Source organism: Alternaria novae-zelandiae (assembly GCF_023758075.1).
Source record: "Alternaria novae-zelandiae strain BMP 2774 chromosome Unknown scaffold_14, whole genome shotgun sequence".
Classification (NCBI taxonomy): Eukaryota; Fungi; Ascomycota; class Dothideomycetes; order Pleosporales; family Pleosporaceae; genus Alternaria; species Alternaria novae-zelandiae.
This window is the reverse complement of record NW_026056974.1, coordinates 65108-80683: the sequence shown is the minus strand read 5'-3', so window position 1 is coordinate 80683 and position 15576 is coordinate 65108. Positions and strand designations below refer to the sequence as shown.

General features: G+C 52.1%; 6 protein-coding genes across 6 annotated transcripts; 2 read left to right on the top strand and 4 right to left on the bottom strand.

Moving 5' to 3' along the window:
- Positions 1-50: 50 nt before the first annotated feature.
- On the bottom strand, positions 51-1742 carry J4E88_006894 (uncharacterized protein; the record flags this gene model as incomplete). Its single annotated transcript, XM_049400516.1, has 3 exons — positions 51-391; positions 452-1328; positions 1377-1742. The coding sequence occupies 3 exons, from the start codon at positions 1740-1742 to the stop codon at positions 51-53; spliced, it is 1584 nt and encodes a 527-aa protein (XP_049253464.1).
- A 3618-nt stretch (positions 1743-5360) lies between these two features.
- On the top strand, positions 5361-7193 carry J4E88_006893 (uncharacterized protein; the record flags this gene model as incomplete). Its single annotated transcript, XM_049400515.1, has 1 exon — positions 5361-7193. The coding sequence occupies one exon, from the start codon at positions 5361-5363 to the stop codon at positions 7191-7193; it is 1833 nt and encodes a 610-aa protein (XP_049253463.1).
- A 1031-nt stretch (positions 7194-8224) lies between these two features.
- On the bottom strand, positions 8225-9127 carry J4E88_006892 (uncharacterized protein; the record flags this gene model as incomplete). The annotated part of the gene is made up of 1 exon (XM_049400514.1): positions 8225-9127. One exon carries the CDS (start codon positions 9125-9127, stop codon positions 8225-8227), a length of 903 nt encoding a protein of 300 aa, XP_049253462.1.
- Positions 9128-10968: 1841 nt separating this feature from the next.
- J4E88_006891 (uncharacterized protein) lies at positions 10969-12153 on the bottom strand (the record flags this gene model as incomplete). Its single annotated transcript, XM_049400513.1, has 3 exons — positions 10969-11160; positions 11234-11770; positions 11824-12153. 3 exons carry the CDS (start codon positions 12151-12153, stop codon positions 10969-10971), a joined length of 1059 nt encoding a protein of 352 aa, XP_049253461.1.
- A 550-nt stretch (positions 12154-12703) lies between these two features.
- Positions 12704-13075, top strand: J4E88_006890 (uncharacterized protein; the record flags this gene model as incomplete). Its single annotated transcript, XM_049400512.1, has 2 exons — positions 12704-12708; positions 12847-13075. 2 exons carry the CDS (start codon positions 12704-12706, stop codon positions 13073-13075), a joined length of 234 nt encoding a protein of 77 aa, XP_049253460.1.
- Positions 13076-14219: 1144 nt separating this feature from the next.
- Positions 14220-14848, bottom strand: J4E88_006889 (uncharacterized protein; the record flags this gene model as incomplete). The annotated part of the gene is made up of 2 exons (XM_049400511.1): positions 14220-14639; positions 14696-14848. 2 exons carry the CDS (start codon positions 14846-14848, stop codon positions 14220-14222), a joined length of 573 nt encoding a protein of 190 aa, XP_049253459.1.
- Positions 14849-15576: the final 728 nt, after the last annotated feature.

Here is a 15576-nt window from a genome sequence, read left to right as displayed (position 1 = left end):
ATTTAGATTAATCAATACGCCCACACCGGACCAATCTATCCATCCACTACTCACACCTTCTCATGCTCAGCCAATCGCTCATCTGCCGCCTTCAGAGCCTCACGCAGAACTTTCTCATTCCGCGGCTTGAAAAGAATTTGGTAAGGCCGGCACATAGTCACCAGACTGGTAGGGTCCGAGCTGCCCCGGACAGGGTGCACGTCTACCTCCGACTCCGATACAAGCTCAAAGCTGTTCAGCATGCGCAGGAAAACGAGATACAGCTCGCGATTGGCCAACAATGAGCCTGCGCACATCCTGTAACCCAGCCCGTATGTGTGCAAAGGTGCATCCGGTTGCTCGAGCCAGCGCTCTGGGCGGAACTCGTCTGGGTCGCTCCAGACTTCGGGATCTGTGGGTCAGTCAGTATCGCTGTTCCTAGTGTAGATGGAGAAGATTGAGAATGGCTTACCCATGTTGCACGCCCACGCGTTCAGGTATATCGTGCTACCAGCTGGGATGAGCTTGCCCTCATACATGACATCCTTGATAGTCGCACGGGGCAGCGCCAGACGTAGTACAGTATAGTAGCGCAGACACTCTCTGACCAGTGCGACGATATATCCGCACTTCTGGTCGTCATACGCATCCGCGAGCGGCTCGTCCTCCGAGTAAAACTTGCGGATCTCCCTGATGGCTTTTTCTTGGATATCCGGTCTTTGAGCCAGCAACGCGACACTCCACTGCACAAGGGTCGTGATTGTGTCTAGACCGCCAGACAACATTGTCAGACTGATGGACGTCAACTCCTCCTTGTTCAGCGCGGCTTCTTTGTCCTGGATGATATTCGCCTGGATACATGTCTTGTGGGTGCCTTTTTCCATGCGTTCGTCTAGCTCGCGATTCAGCTTGGTCAGATACACATCCCTTCGGCGACGATGCTCTTTCGCAGACTTTGTGCCAGAGCTGAAGGGGTTGAGTCTCAGCAGTGGAATGTAGTCCTGCAAGTTTCCAGTCGTACTACGGAACTTCGAGATGGCAGCTTCAACTTCGCATATCTCATGGAACATGGGGTCGTGACGACTGCTCATCCTCGTTCCCCAATTGAGAGTCAGCGCAAGAGAAAGAGAGAGGCGCTCGATCATGGGCATTGGGTTTACTCCAACGGTACCGGCCTGTCCTGACTCGAATCCGTCTTTTACAAACTCCTTCGTTTCAAGATCTAGGTGGTCGATGTATGTCGCAATCGAGGGCTTGTTCAGTGCGGCAGCCGCGCCCTTTCTCCTTCGCTTGAGCGAATCGTTGAAGGGTGAAGTTCCGATGGTCGTACCAGCAGTGTTTGAAAGAACCTGACATCTATCAGAGACATGTCAACATTCCCGTTTCTCTCCACTCACCTTATGGAACGTCCAAAAGACCGGCCTTGAACTCAGCGCCTGGCTATTCCCACCAAAGATCTTCCTTGCAGCCTCAGCGCTGTTCACCACGATCACCGGCTCGTTCCCCAGCTGTATCTGGTATACCGCGCCAAACGTCTTACTCCATTCTCGGTACTTCTCCGCCGCATTGTACTTGATATCCGGGATATTACCAACCAAAGGCCAGTTCGTCGGCCCAGTAAAACCCTTGATGCGCCGCGAGTATCGCACATATTCGTTTCCGACAAGATAAGATATCGGAAAAAGTATCAACAAAACAAACAGAGTGCGAACTGGATGATCTGCAAACTGCGATGATAGCAGCGGGAGGATAGTGGAGATCATGGTGTTCGCTAGTGGCTCCTTGCAGCGCTTGCCGAAACCAACGAGATGGTCAAAAGTTGGTGGTGGGCCACGACGCGATAGTGGCCTTTTACTAGCAAGAGCCGGTCATTCTATATATCTACCGTTTCTCGATCATGGCGGCTTCCCCGGGCTTGATGTGGGTGAGGCCGGCTAATGCGGGGAAGAAGGTCCGCTGTTGGGGCCGCGGAATTAGGCGACTGGAGTGCGGAACTAGTGCGCGAAGGCGCTACCACGCCATTGTCTGTTGCTCTCAACATTTTCGGGGACAGGTTGAAGTTATCGCTTTCGCAATCCGGGACGGAGGTTATGTTTTCGAGCGCTCTACACGCTCGTGTTGGGTCTACGTCACTGCTGTCTGCACTCAAGCTTCGCCCAAGGACCACTTCCCACATCTCCGCCTCTCGTGGTCGCATCACACCATGACAGCTCCACAGTCATCTTCGCGCAACTCCTGCAGAGCAAGCTGTTGTTATGAATCACTCGACTCGCACATTGACGCAGCTGAGTCGCCCTGACGGCACACACGGCTCAGCGTCAGTGCGCGACGATGCCGTTGCCGTCCATTACTCGATATGGCCACTGTTGGACTTCACGGACTCACCAACATGACGAGCCAACATCTCTGACCAGCATGATGATCCATCATCCTTTCGACTTCTGACTCTAACATGTATTTTGTGGTAATCTGGGTAGACACATTGCGAGAGCCTCAGCTCTTATGCCCACTATGCGACTCACGAACGGGAGATACCCGTGGGCATGTGGGTATCGTAATGAGTCCTGCCAGAAAATTGATTCATCGGCTAACCATCTGTTGCTCATTCTTTGGAGTCATGGACTGGTATAAATTGCTTTGGCTCTCGTGGTGTTGTTCGAAATCACAAACCACTCAAACCCCAATCAGTATTTCAACAAGCCCTTACTTTTACCACTTCAAACCATGGATCTTTCCAAAATGATGAACCCGAAGGATGACACCCCTCCCACCGAAGTGGGGAATCCGGAGGAGAGTACTCCTCCCACCGGGAAATCATACGAGGAAATAGCGAAATGGCTCGTTATCGATCGCCACGAAGTCCAATTTGCGAACGACGCCACATTTTGGTTGATCGAGTTCAGAGATAATATAGTCATTGACAAGGTGCTCCAACAGTCGGGTATCGGCTGGGGTCTTGACAAGAGCAAGGCAATCTTTTGCGGGAAAAATTTGTACGAGCGTGCCTCGGGTCAGATTTACCGTTGGGTCCCTCGAAGTTATAAGTTGCAAAAAGAGGATCTCGACAGGGTGATAAAACAGTGTGAAAAACACCCCAAACGTTTTGGGGGGAAGTTGAACACGGAGACGTTGATGAGCGAGGATTGTAAGTCGTTCTGAGCTATGAAGCATTCATCCGCCCATAAACCCAATCGTTTTTCTTACCAGAATGCAGTGGGAGAAAAGTTTCTCGGGCCAACTCCTCGATTCAACCCAGAGGGCGAGGAACTCAAAAAGCACTTCTTGCAGTGGACACCGAAATCGAGCGGCTCTGTAGACAACCTCGCCAATCTGCTAGATAGCCGTGCCAATTTCTGGGTGATTAAGGCTGAGGCATGGCCCACTTGGCAGGAATCAATAAACCAGACGAGAGGTCATAGAACCTATTTCCGGACTAATTGGATTTGTACTACAAATAGAGAGTCGGCTGCATTGGCGTTGCGTCCGTTCTCCGGGACAGAGGCGCTGGCAGAATTCAGGTTCGATAGCGACTGGGAATTTTACGACTTTACGCAAAAATACGCCGACAACCAAGGTCATCCCAAAGACGGTCCAAATTGTCTACATTGGTTCCAAGGAATCAAGTCTTTCGAAGCTCCCAAAGATAAAGATACTATAGAGCCAATCAAGGGTGTTGACTATTACAGCGGCAATTGTAAGTCAATTAGGAAGCCGTTCTTGCATTAATTAACGAATGTGTAGTTCAGAACTGGTACACGATATTGATAGATGCCTCGTGGTCGATCACAGCGGAGCCAGTATCGGGAGCAGAGGTCGAGCGAAGATATGAGGCTGAGTCTGCCGAAGACAACAAGCGTAGGATATCTCGCGAGGCGTAGTCTTGGTATAATACCGGTGGCCCCGAACATCCTGTTTCATTCGTTTTATACATACACTCTTTGTAGCTGCAATGTCTTTATGAGTTTTCTTGTCAAATTTTCGAATAGCTAGAATCTCCTGCATGCTGAAGATCTAAATACACATCTTAGATACTAGCATTCGTTAATTGGCTCCTGTGATAGTTCTGCTCAATTAGAAGCAAGAATGATTGATCATGTCGTCAGTTGCTAAATCAAGGAGATGTACTCTGCCTCTCGTTTAACTGCATTAACGATGCATGGGAACAGTTGAGCTTTTTTCAACGTCGTAATATGCACCAGACGGTCTGTAGAGTATCACAACTAGCCAATTTGTCCGGGGGAAGCAATGCGAGTGCAGTTCCCTATGCGAGCTGTTACACGTAGCAAAACAGCTGATATTCGTTCTGGTACGACGGACTCTTGCGAGCCTTCATTTTCTTCTATTATATAGTTGAGCGACACACATCTGCATCGAAGCCGCATGGACTAGATCAGGACTTCGTGATGGATAACATCTGCCTTAAAGAAGACAGTTCGGATTATAAACCACTGAAAGTGTTACTTAATTTGCCTATCCGCGATTTAGGCATGATGGTAATGACGTTGGAGTTCGCGCGATGCGATGACTTTGTAAACCACGCTACAGAAGATAACCTTACAACAAGATGATCAGCTTGATGCCCTGTCGCTGACTTTACTGAGATTTACTACTAGACTCCACACAGTTGCCGAAATTTTTGTGTCATCTTCGAATGAGCAGCAGTCTTCCGCAAGATTACTTCACGTGAGGATGCACACAGGCCGTGCGGGATTGTCACCGCAGCGACTATGGCGACATATGACCTAGCAATGAACAGTCACACCCAGTTCATTCCAGACTTGTATAGCCCCAGAGATGGTTCCGTGTCACATCAAGGCTATGCAAAGGTGAATACCATAGCTGAACAGTCCCACGCAACTGACGAAGAGTCAAAGAGACGGAGAAGACGACCGGAGACAATCACAGCGAATCACAAGAGCCTCGTTGCTAAGTCTGGACAATGGCATCGCCGCTCCGATGCGCGGCCCGCGACACGTGAGCATCGCGGCACCGGAACGAGCTGATGTTCAAACACGTACCTGAGCTGCACATGGCACATGCAACAAACGTGTGGGGGTTTGAAGTCCCCGTCACGAACGCATTCCACATCTCCAGTAACCCCACGAGCTCCCAACGCACAGCCTGATCACAAGGCATCGCGAAAGGCCATGAGCATCAACGGGTATTTTGAGCGACGGACCGACACAGCGGTTGCGGTGAGCGTTCGTTCAATGTATAAAGCCCGGCTCTTCACGATACGTGAAGGTACATTCCCAGTCCTTCTTCACATTATCCCCGATCACATATTCTTGCATATCAGCACCAATACCCCCTCGATTTCTTCTCTTCAAACCCTACATCACACTCAACACTCTGTACCTGCGAGAAGCATCAGCACTTACATGAAGGAATCTCCGCGCCAGGCGGAGAAGTCACTCCGCCAGAGCGAACACGAACCTGGCGATACCTTTGCCGAACGGCATGTCTATACCCCGCTTGACATCGAAGGCAATCGCAGCTACTTGAGAGAGGCCACACACAGTCCCCAGAACGCGGGATCCTCGCATGGATCCCGCGGGCCTCCCGGCCAACGCTACGGTCATGCAAACGATTTCAGCCAATCTTATATGTCGGATACCGGATTCGAAGCGGCCACAACCGTATCGCGCGATCCACGTATTGCCATGCAGACATCGCGATTTGTTCCCCACAGCGACAACAACCATCTGCGTGGCGTCCATAGCTACGTTGATCTGACCAGCCCGAGCTGTCGGGACAGCGAACTCATGAGCAAAGGTCCCGCGCATGCATACTCGATACATCAGCGGTCTATCTCCAGGGAAGGTCCTTCGCTCGCGCCTATGCCGTCGACAGAACGTTCTAGCATGGCACCGCAGGCGGCACATCAGCTTTACGAACCGTTCCGGGGCCTTTTCAATGACTCCGGGCACGCGAAGGAGTACCGACAGAACAAGATGCGATTCAACCGTGAGCCATGGAGGGATCCTGCCACTGACCCGACTATCGAGATGGTTGAACGTGATCGCGACCGCAACGTAGAGCGCATCTACAATGCGATGGTCAGCGGCGATCATGCTAGAGACAACCCCAAATCAACCGCGCGGAAGAGATGGATCGAAGAGCCACATTACCAGTCCGACTTGGTGGAAGCATACGCGCACAAGGTGTTTGACTGCCTGCTCGAGCAGGTAAGGAAAGGATTCCGCGGTTGGCAGCAGAACGACTATGTCAACGATGAGCGCAAGGGCGAGGACGAGGACAAAGACACCGACTGTGCCGGCCGGCTAGATAACATCGTCACCGCCCTCGCACAGGAGAAGTGCATTTGCGAGAATGTCATGTGCTCAGCGTGGCAGATCCGCATGTTTGTCAACGCACCCAAGGCGTATTCGAAGCGTAAGGACCAGAACCGGGTGGGAAATAGCAAGAGGCCGAACGCGAAAGGTCACAGTGTACCTGATGACAATCCGCGCGCATCGAAGAGGGCTCGCACCAGCGCTGCTCCACGGACCGGACAGGCGCGTGGTCACTCTTCACCAGCTTCCGAGCTGCCGTTGTCACGTGGAAACACACCGCAAGAGTCCTCGGGACCGACAGGCTCACCGTACTTCACTACGCCAGTAGCCCAGCGAATGACGGCCTTCAGTCCTCCGTCTAGGTTTCTAGCACCTCAGGCCCCGGCTATGCGTCCTCCACCTCGATCGTATCATACCTCATTCGACCAACGTCTTATCTCCGCATCGTCGCCTCCTATGCAATCATCATTCACACAAGCGCAGACTCCACAAGTTCAGCCTCTCTCGCCAATCACCTCAATCTCACCTACCCAGCATTCGCCCTTCCCACCTCCGCCGCTGCCACGGAGCAGGTTCTCAGCTTCTGCCAGTCCCGATGACGTTAAGCCACCGAACAGGAACACAGACCCGTTCTTCAGTCCTTGGGGACATGCAATTCGGTCAGATGCAGTCTCTCCTGACGTGTTCGCACACTTGGATCCAGTCGGCAGCTCGGATTTCCCAGGAGTTGAGGACTGGCAGCATGGTGTGGAACCGTTCCCGCCAGACGACGCGTCAAGCAATGCCAATCTCTTCGCGCAACATCCCGAGATGGGTGTCTGCCTTGCCGATATGGAGCTTTTGCCCTCGTTCACCGTCAACGATGTTGTAGGTGGGAACGTCTTCGACCCCTGGCAGCACCAGGACAGTGGGCACTGAGTGTAAGGTACCCCCAGCAGCTGTCAGAATCAGGCCTTATACCATGAGCACATGTCAACCTAGGAAGAACTTGAACAGACCTGGAGCCTACATCGACGTTCGGTTACCTACTTTCCTTGTTTCCATGGTTGATATAGGCTACAGATTTGTTCAGTCTTTTTCTTGTATAAGATGGGTGTGTACTTTCCGGATGGCGGGGCGACGTACCTTTGCATTCGCAAGCGCTAGGAGACGTACTTGAACTTGCAGTGGTTCTTTCCTCCCTTCCTTCCTCTACTTGTTGACCACCTGGGTAGTGTGGCAACTGGTCCCGATCGATTCTTTCCCAGTATACGTTGGCGCTCTACGAATTTGTGGTACTGCTTGCAATTGTTGTTCTATACATTATCCTTTGTAGTCGAGAGTCGTTCGGTAATGAAGATGGGAAGTTTTGGCGGCGCTGTAGTTAGAGTGTGGACTTCGGTCTTGGAGACGTCATTCGCGGAGCTGTGGAAGCTCTATTCTTATGTTGTAATCTATTGTTAGCCCGTAGTTTAATGAATCATCAATACTATATCATTCGTTCCGCAGCCATACGATGATATATTTGGATAGTGGATGCGCATGCGAGAAGGGTGGTGGATTTAACAAGTACCTAGGTGGCCGACACGCCGGAGACGCGTCGCGTGTTCTCGGTGATGGTGACGTCATTGGCGGAACCGCGAAGCCGATAACTCTGTTGCCCTACCTCCCCATTCTTCTTAAGGACAAAGCAAAGCAGCCAAGTCTGATCACCGTTCGCGAAGCTGCAAACCTCCAATTTGTCACCGATAATCACGAATCTCAGAAGGTTAGTAAGAGATGAAGTAGAGGGCACATCACAAGCAGCACGTTTCGACAAGGTTTATAGCGCCGCGCAAGGCGAGCAAATATGTGCATCATTGAATTGTATATTTACAACAGAATCGAACAGTAACTCTAGCCATCTTCTCCTCCCTACACAATAAGTTTTGTATGCCGTACCGATCGTACAAGGCGTCCGTCTAAGCGATTTAGACGCGGAAAGCACGGGGGTGAGCGCGCTGGGCAGCTACCACGCGGCGGACCTTGTCAGCGACACCGGTGCCAGCGTTGGCGCGGAGCCAGGTGATGAAGGTTTCCATGGTGAAGGACTCAGGGAGGCTGGAGTCGGAGCCAGAGTCGGAACCACCAGTGGCGACAGGGGTAGCGGCCTCCTCAGCGGCGGTAGGAGTGGGGGTGGCAGTGGCCTCAGGGACGGTGCTGGAGGGAGCAGCAGAGCTGGCAGCCGGGGCGGAAGCAGCAGGAGCGCTGGGCTTGGGAGAAGCTGAAGGCGCGGGAGCAGAGCCGTTGCCGGAGCCGGAGCCACCACCCATGGTGAAGTCAATGCAAGACTCGTAGGTCTGGTCGATCTTGGGGGCGTCCCAGAACCACTGAATGACACAGTCACCCTTGTTGGCGCACTCCTTGCTGACATCGGGCATAGTGATGTCGAACGAGGTCCAGTCGGGGTGAGCAGACATGGGAGACGAGGTGAGGGCGTATTCGTCCCAGCTGATGAGAGGCTCGCCGATGACCTTGTCGGTAGCGATGTTGACGATGGAAACGTTGGCGACACCGTCGTGAGGAGCACGGATCTCAACCTTCATGGGGATGACCTGTCCGGCGGTGTACTCGAAGATCTCACCAGCATCGGAGAATGGCACACCCTTGCACTGCCACGGGCGGCAGTCGGGGTGGTCACCCTGTCCGAGGTTCTGGAGAGCACCCTGGACGTTGCCGTAGTGGTCAGACGACTGGGTGTTGTAGAACTGGTCACCACAGGCAGCCTTGAGGCCATCACCGGGCATACGAGGAGCGGGCTCGCTGATGAAGCCGTGGGCGGCGACGGAAGAGGCAAAGCCAGCAATGGCGGCGGCGACAGTGTAGGACTTCATTGTGATTGTTGTTGGGTTGTTTGAGAAGAGCGAGAGTTGCTGTATAGATCGACGGAAGACTAGCTTCGTGAACGAGTGTGATGAATGAATGTGGTGTTGAAAAGAACGTGAGGTCTCGGACCTAAGATGCACAAGGAAGCTGTGGTTGGAAGTGAAGAAACTGTTGTTTGATGGAGGAAACCCAAGAGTACCAAGATACCTATATACGATACGGCGGCATGGCACTATTCCTGTTCACCACTCAATCTGTGGGCCGTGTCATTAAACATGCGAAACAAGTGACCGATGGATTGCAGCCTCGAACAGCGCTTACTGTGCCCCCGATTCAAACGACTCCCACGCCCTGCCTGTTCCTGAGATGTCAGACGTGGCGTGGGTCCTCTTGTCATGCTTGAACCGGTTCATCCACCAGTCACAGGAAGCCCTGTCGTGACTAAGATCGCAGGGCGCCGTTCGATACTGCAGGCCAAGCAAACAAGTTCCCGCGACAGCGGCCACCATGCCTGTTGACAGGAAACCAACCGGTTCTCGTAAGTGGCTAACCCTAGACGGCAGTATAGACGAACCGTCCTACCTGGTAGAAGCGCCCATGATCCTGGGTTGAAACGGTCGCGAGCGTACGGTGGGTTTCAGGTGCTCCGAGGCTTAATGCATGCGATTGTGGCGCTCCCCACCGACCTGGTCGGCCATATTGCAGGATCTTCAACTGCGTCATGTGTATCGATACCGCGCGCTACCTTTTCTGCGATGCATTGAACGCCATATGAAGAGTTCGAAGAGTTGTTGTCCTGCGTTGGATGAAATCAGACTGAACCGGTGGCAGTGGCTTGATCGAAAGGCGGCTTCGGTGCGCGCTAGCCCTCGGAAATTGGTGGAGCCGCTCAATCTCGCGTGCGATGATGCTGAGTCGCCTCGATCCTTCGTCAACACCACGAGTTTATCTCCGAGGTTATGAAAAGCTCAGTGAGTGGAGATCGGTGTCCGGTCCAGGTGTCAGTGCTGTGTGTGTCCGGTCGATGCGAAGTGCTCGCATGTATTGCATAGCGGATCTGGGTCATTCCCATGCATCCTTCTTGCCTTTTCGCGGCGCCGGAGACCGAATAACTTCGCGGTAATTAGACGGTGCCACATTACTTTGGAATAGCGTTTATTGCACAGCATGGCTCTGTAAGAGTACTGCTAAGGGTGGACCGGATGCCGTAAAGAAGGTCGCTTGATCTAGTGTTTGATACAGAGTGGCTCCTAATGCGAAGGTCTCGCACGCGGTCGGCCACAAGCTACCCCTCTTCATGAAGGCCACACAAGCTCTGCGCTCTTCGAATAGCTTGTCTGCTCGTAGATTTCTCAAAGACATGGGGGATACCGTTGCCGAGAAAGCTTAGCCATATCTCATTATAGCCTTGGGCATTCGAATATACCCTCAACTTCCATCTAAATGTGAGTAGTGTAGCGATCATCGTGCGGGTTCGATTAGCTTCCGCGTGCACTTGTACAGACCTGGACAACGACTGGTGATCGTAGCGATGCCGAGGCACCTGCATACGAACAATGGGGAGAGAGAGACAGGCAGCGTGAAAGACACAGCCCGTGGCACCTGGTCGCAAAGCGCATTGTTTGAAATTTTCACTCGTTCATGTATTCTTGACTGGTGTTGGGGTCAGAGATGCCCACAGTCGAATGCCCAGTGATCAAAGCGCGCTAGCGGCTCGTTTCGGTAAGCGCGTCATGCCCACTTGGGCAGCCATTCGGCCACAGGCCAACTGCTCAGCTGTCTCTTCACGCTCTCCACCCGACTTGCAGGTACACAGGAGATGATGGCAGACTGTTCATTACTGTACTAACTATGCGTCGCTGACACGCCAGACAAGACGCTCCATGCTCGCTTCTTTGCGTCTCAGCATGTCCATCGCCTTCTGCGCCCTCTCCAGCAGCGTCGCGCCCTCAACGATCCTTTGCTTTTGCGGCGTCACGACTCCATCCTTCAACAAAGTGGGCATGATGTCGGGCTGAAGATGGTGTTTGAAGAACTCATTCTGGGGAGTGTTAGCTGCGTTGCTCTGACAGGAAACCAGGATGACTCAATTCTTGGTAGAAATGTGTTCGAACGCCTCTTATATCGACCCCGTCGTTCCACTTGGCCACTTTGCCTACGTCCATTTCATACTCTGGATCCTCGGTGTCGGTCGAGTCACGAATAACCACGGGTAGGAGTATGGCGACCTTGGAACCCTTCTTCGCCAGTTTGGCGATTGGTGCGATGCTACCCTTCAGGCTGCCGATGCAGTCATAGACTACTGGAACTCTGTGGTCACCACCAGCCTTCAGGATAGACTCGACGACATCTGGATTGTTGTAGTCGAAGACCTTGTGCGCGCCAAGGACGTGTAGCTTCTCGTGGTGTTTCTGAGACGCTGTCGCCAGAATGTTATTGTAACCGTAGTAGCGCAGAATCTGGATGGCGAATTGACCCACTGACGAGGAGCCACCCCAGACCAATATCGCAGAGTCGGCATTGTCAGGCACATAGTCCTCGGGTTTCGGCCAGGGTGTTTCGAGGCCCAGATCTGTCGTAAGAGAGTGGAACACAGTTACGAAGTTATTAGGAAGCGTCACAGCCTCCATCGGAGTGAAGCCTTCAGGTAACTACAACACCTCAGCATTTACCTGACAAATCGACAAGATGGGGTGTAGCTTACCTTGGCCAGAAGCCATTCGTCTGTAGTACAGAAATCCTGATAGGCCTTTTGAGCTTGGGTCTTCCAGGTAAAGCCGAACACTTTGTCTCCAACCCTGAGTCTCTTGGTTCCCGCTCCTACTTCGACCACGGTACCAGCGACACTGTCGCCAAGGACCTGAGGGTGCTTTACGAGTAAGGCTCCGTCGTTTTGATGTAGATCGAGGGGCGTGGAAGCAGTCCACTCAACACGAAGGCGGACCTGCTGCGCTTCCGGAGTTTTAGTGGGAACTTGGATGATCTCAAGAGGCGCTTTCTTAGCCACTGTTGCAACGGCGGAGTGTGTAGACATGGTGAGCTGATGACAAGACTTGGCTTTTAACTGAACGTAGAAGGTTGTTAGGGAAGATCAGAGGATAGGAACGACTGTTCTGCGAAATGCAATTCTGCAGTCCGTACCTTTACTTATACTCTCTCGAAGTTCTCGTGCGCATCTTGAGTATTACAAATGCTAGTCGCATCTACAGACGCTAGCAAATATTTCCAAATTGGGGTTAGTTCCCATTCCTCGGCGAGATCGCACCAATCACGATAAAGGAAGATGATACGAATCATAACAGGAACAACTGATGCTGCAATCCGAGGTTCTGGTGGATGGAAATCGATGATATTACTTTTTCTGGTCCATAGTTCCAGCTCATTGGTACGCGGCGTTGTTGGGTATGTTCAGCAACCATGGTCCACACCTCGCTTCCGCAACATGAACTTTGTCCAGCACTTCATCAAGTCCAACTATATAAACCGGTCTCTCTCTCCCTATAGAGATCTCTCATACTACCCAACTCAAATAGCCATACTAAAGAGATTCAGCCACAGAAATCACCACCGCCATACCAGCCATCATGAAGTACTTCACACAACATCTTCCCATTGAAAGCCACGCCTATACTCTTCCAACCAAAACTCAAAACGACATCTCAACTGGGCTTCAAGGACCTATAGGCACCTCTAACCGCCCTTCTTGCCAAACGCCCACCAAACAAAGCGACGACGCATACATCAAGCGCATCGAAGACAGAGTCGCCGGTGAAGCTGGTGAAATAAGCACCACGCGCCACTGCCTTGATCAAGCAATGTGGAAACGCCTCAAGAAGCTGGCAAAGAAGACATCGCACTGCCTTCAAAAGGAGCCGGATACCGCTAAGCAAGCGAAGAAGCCAAAGCAAAGTGCTCCGGCATACGGCGAATACTCGATGCCATACATTTTCTGTTAGATTCCAATTCCGATCATATCCAACGCTTGGGGTGTCGTCCATTACCGAACGCCACATACTACCACGGCCTATTTGATCCTGGAGATACAACCATTCGGGCTTAGCGTGCGGTATTTCTCTACAACCATAACGCAACTGGAAAGGAATTGGTGGACGCCGTCTTTGAGGCATATATTGGTCATGAGCTGGAGAGCCCCTCTGGTTCCTGTTTGCATTTTGGATTCGCGCTCGACTTTCGTGTGTTGCTGTTTTTGCGTTCAAAAGGCCGATTGCTTTGGTATGGGCTCGCCGTCTGAGCAACTTTACGGCAGTCATGGATCTATTTACCATGATTTCGGGGGAGAGGAAGAGTCTGGTAGTGACGGGGCTGTTGTATCGTCAAGCGGCGACGAAATCTCCGCTCGCGGTGAAGTGCCTAGCCACTTTTGCAACGCACACAAGTCATCACAACAAAGAAGAAGAGCGGCGCGAGAACACCTTTACGCTGATCAAGCGACACAAACACCTCTTTCTTATTCGAAGACGCCACATATTTGTTCAACACTCACGCCGTCCATTTACTCAACATTACCATCCGCTATCGCAACCTCCTTAAGCACCACCCATGTCGACAACAACACTCCTTACAAAACCCAAAAGTCAGACTCGACCGTGCCACACAGCCGACTGAATTCGTTGAAGTCGTGCACACGAACCGACAGCGTCATAGAACTACACACCTTCATGCCTGCGCATTCGAGTCGCTATCCACCCGGCATCGTGGTCATCAAAAGACTTGACGAACAAGGCAATGAAGTAACCGAATTGACGGATCTGACGCATCAGATTACACCGTTCACCGATCTGAAATCTACAGTAACTATAAGGGTCGAGCAAACTGGTGTTGTGCAAAGCACAAAAAGAGTTGGATTAATGGAGAGGGCCTGGGAGAGGATAGCCTATGCATTGGCGAGGGGAGATGAATGACGTGGTGAATATGTGAAGCATAGTATCGGAAACGCGTTTATTGTGCTGATTTTAGGATAATAGTAGGATCTCTAGAGACAATTCCACCATTGATAACTCATCCACTCATTCTCCTGCCCACCCTCTCCTGCCCACCCTCTGTGTCCACTCAACCTAATGTGATCCGAAGCCTGCGCACCTAATCGTGCATCTCCAGCACAACTCCGTGTGGACCTCCATCGTTGGCACCGTAGTTCAGCTCAAACCAGTAGAGCTCCAAGTCTCTCTTGCTAGCCGGATGAATGACGAATTGCGCGGCCTTCTTCATGGGACACTCAAACCATTTGCTGACTACCTCGGATGCGCCGTTCGCCGTCAGAGTGTAGGCATCGTAGTGTTCGGTGATGGCGGGCTTGTTGTTCCAGGTACTGCGGCCGTTGACGAGCTTGGCTTCGATGCGAGAGATGCTGATAGCCATAGGAGCTTCGCCCTTGAGGGTAAGTGGAGCGTTTTTGAAGGGGTCGACATTGATGAGGAAGCGCAGGCGGCAGATCTTGACGTTGTCAATTTGGGGGACGTCGAAGTTGATTGCTGTCCATTGTTCGGTGTCTGTCTTGTTCTGACCGACGGGTCAGTAGCTGGCACGCTCATGTTGTGGGTCTTGTAGACACTTACATTGCGGCTGACGGTCGCGTCATCCTGGGTATAGAAAGCGGTGTCCGGCTGAGAGCTTTTCATGGGCAGGAGCAATGTCGGGAACTTGGTTTCGACAAGGTCCGCAAAGGCTGGAAGGCCGAAGAGGACGGGAAGGAGAGCGAAGATGCGCATTTTGATGTTTGAGGGGTCGATGATTGGGTGGAAGATGCTGATGTGTGAAAGCTGAAGCTGTCGATGCTGAAGTAGTGATGCTTCGCAGTGATGCTCTTATACTTGGGGAAGAAGTGCAGTGGTATTGAGGTGGGACGCTTGGGTGATGCTGGCTAACAAGCTAAGATGACGGCTGTGCCGTCCTTGCAGATTTTCTTGTGCGAGGCAAGTGACTGCCTACCAGCAGCTAGGAAGTCGCATTGGCTGTGCCTGGGGAAGTCGCGGTCTGCAACACACCGAGCAGTACCAAAACAAGATCCACCCAAGAAGGCAAGAGCGACTCCAAGACCAAGTAGCACGATTACGTGGTCGTTTTGCTCAACAGGGCAGCGATGAGTCCACTTTTGGAAACAGTACAAAGTACGACGAACCTGTCATTCGCGTGTCGGCAGGGCACGCTGGTATTGGCGACCGTGATGTGGGTATTGTCGGGGCACCAGACGGGTAGCTACAGCAATTGATCGATCGCATTTGGTGGGTTGCCAAAGATGCTGTCTTGGGCGGATGTCTCTGCTTCTCCAGATGCGCAAGCTTGTTTCTGCTAACTGTGAGGACGTCCGTTAGCTCTTGGGGGCTGTCAGCGACTAGGCCCGACAAGCTCCATGTTGGGGTAGCTGTGCAGATCTGTATTCTCATACCACTTCCTCTGAGTATCAAATTAAGCTGTCCTACCTGAATCCTCATTATCA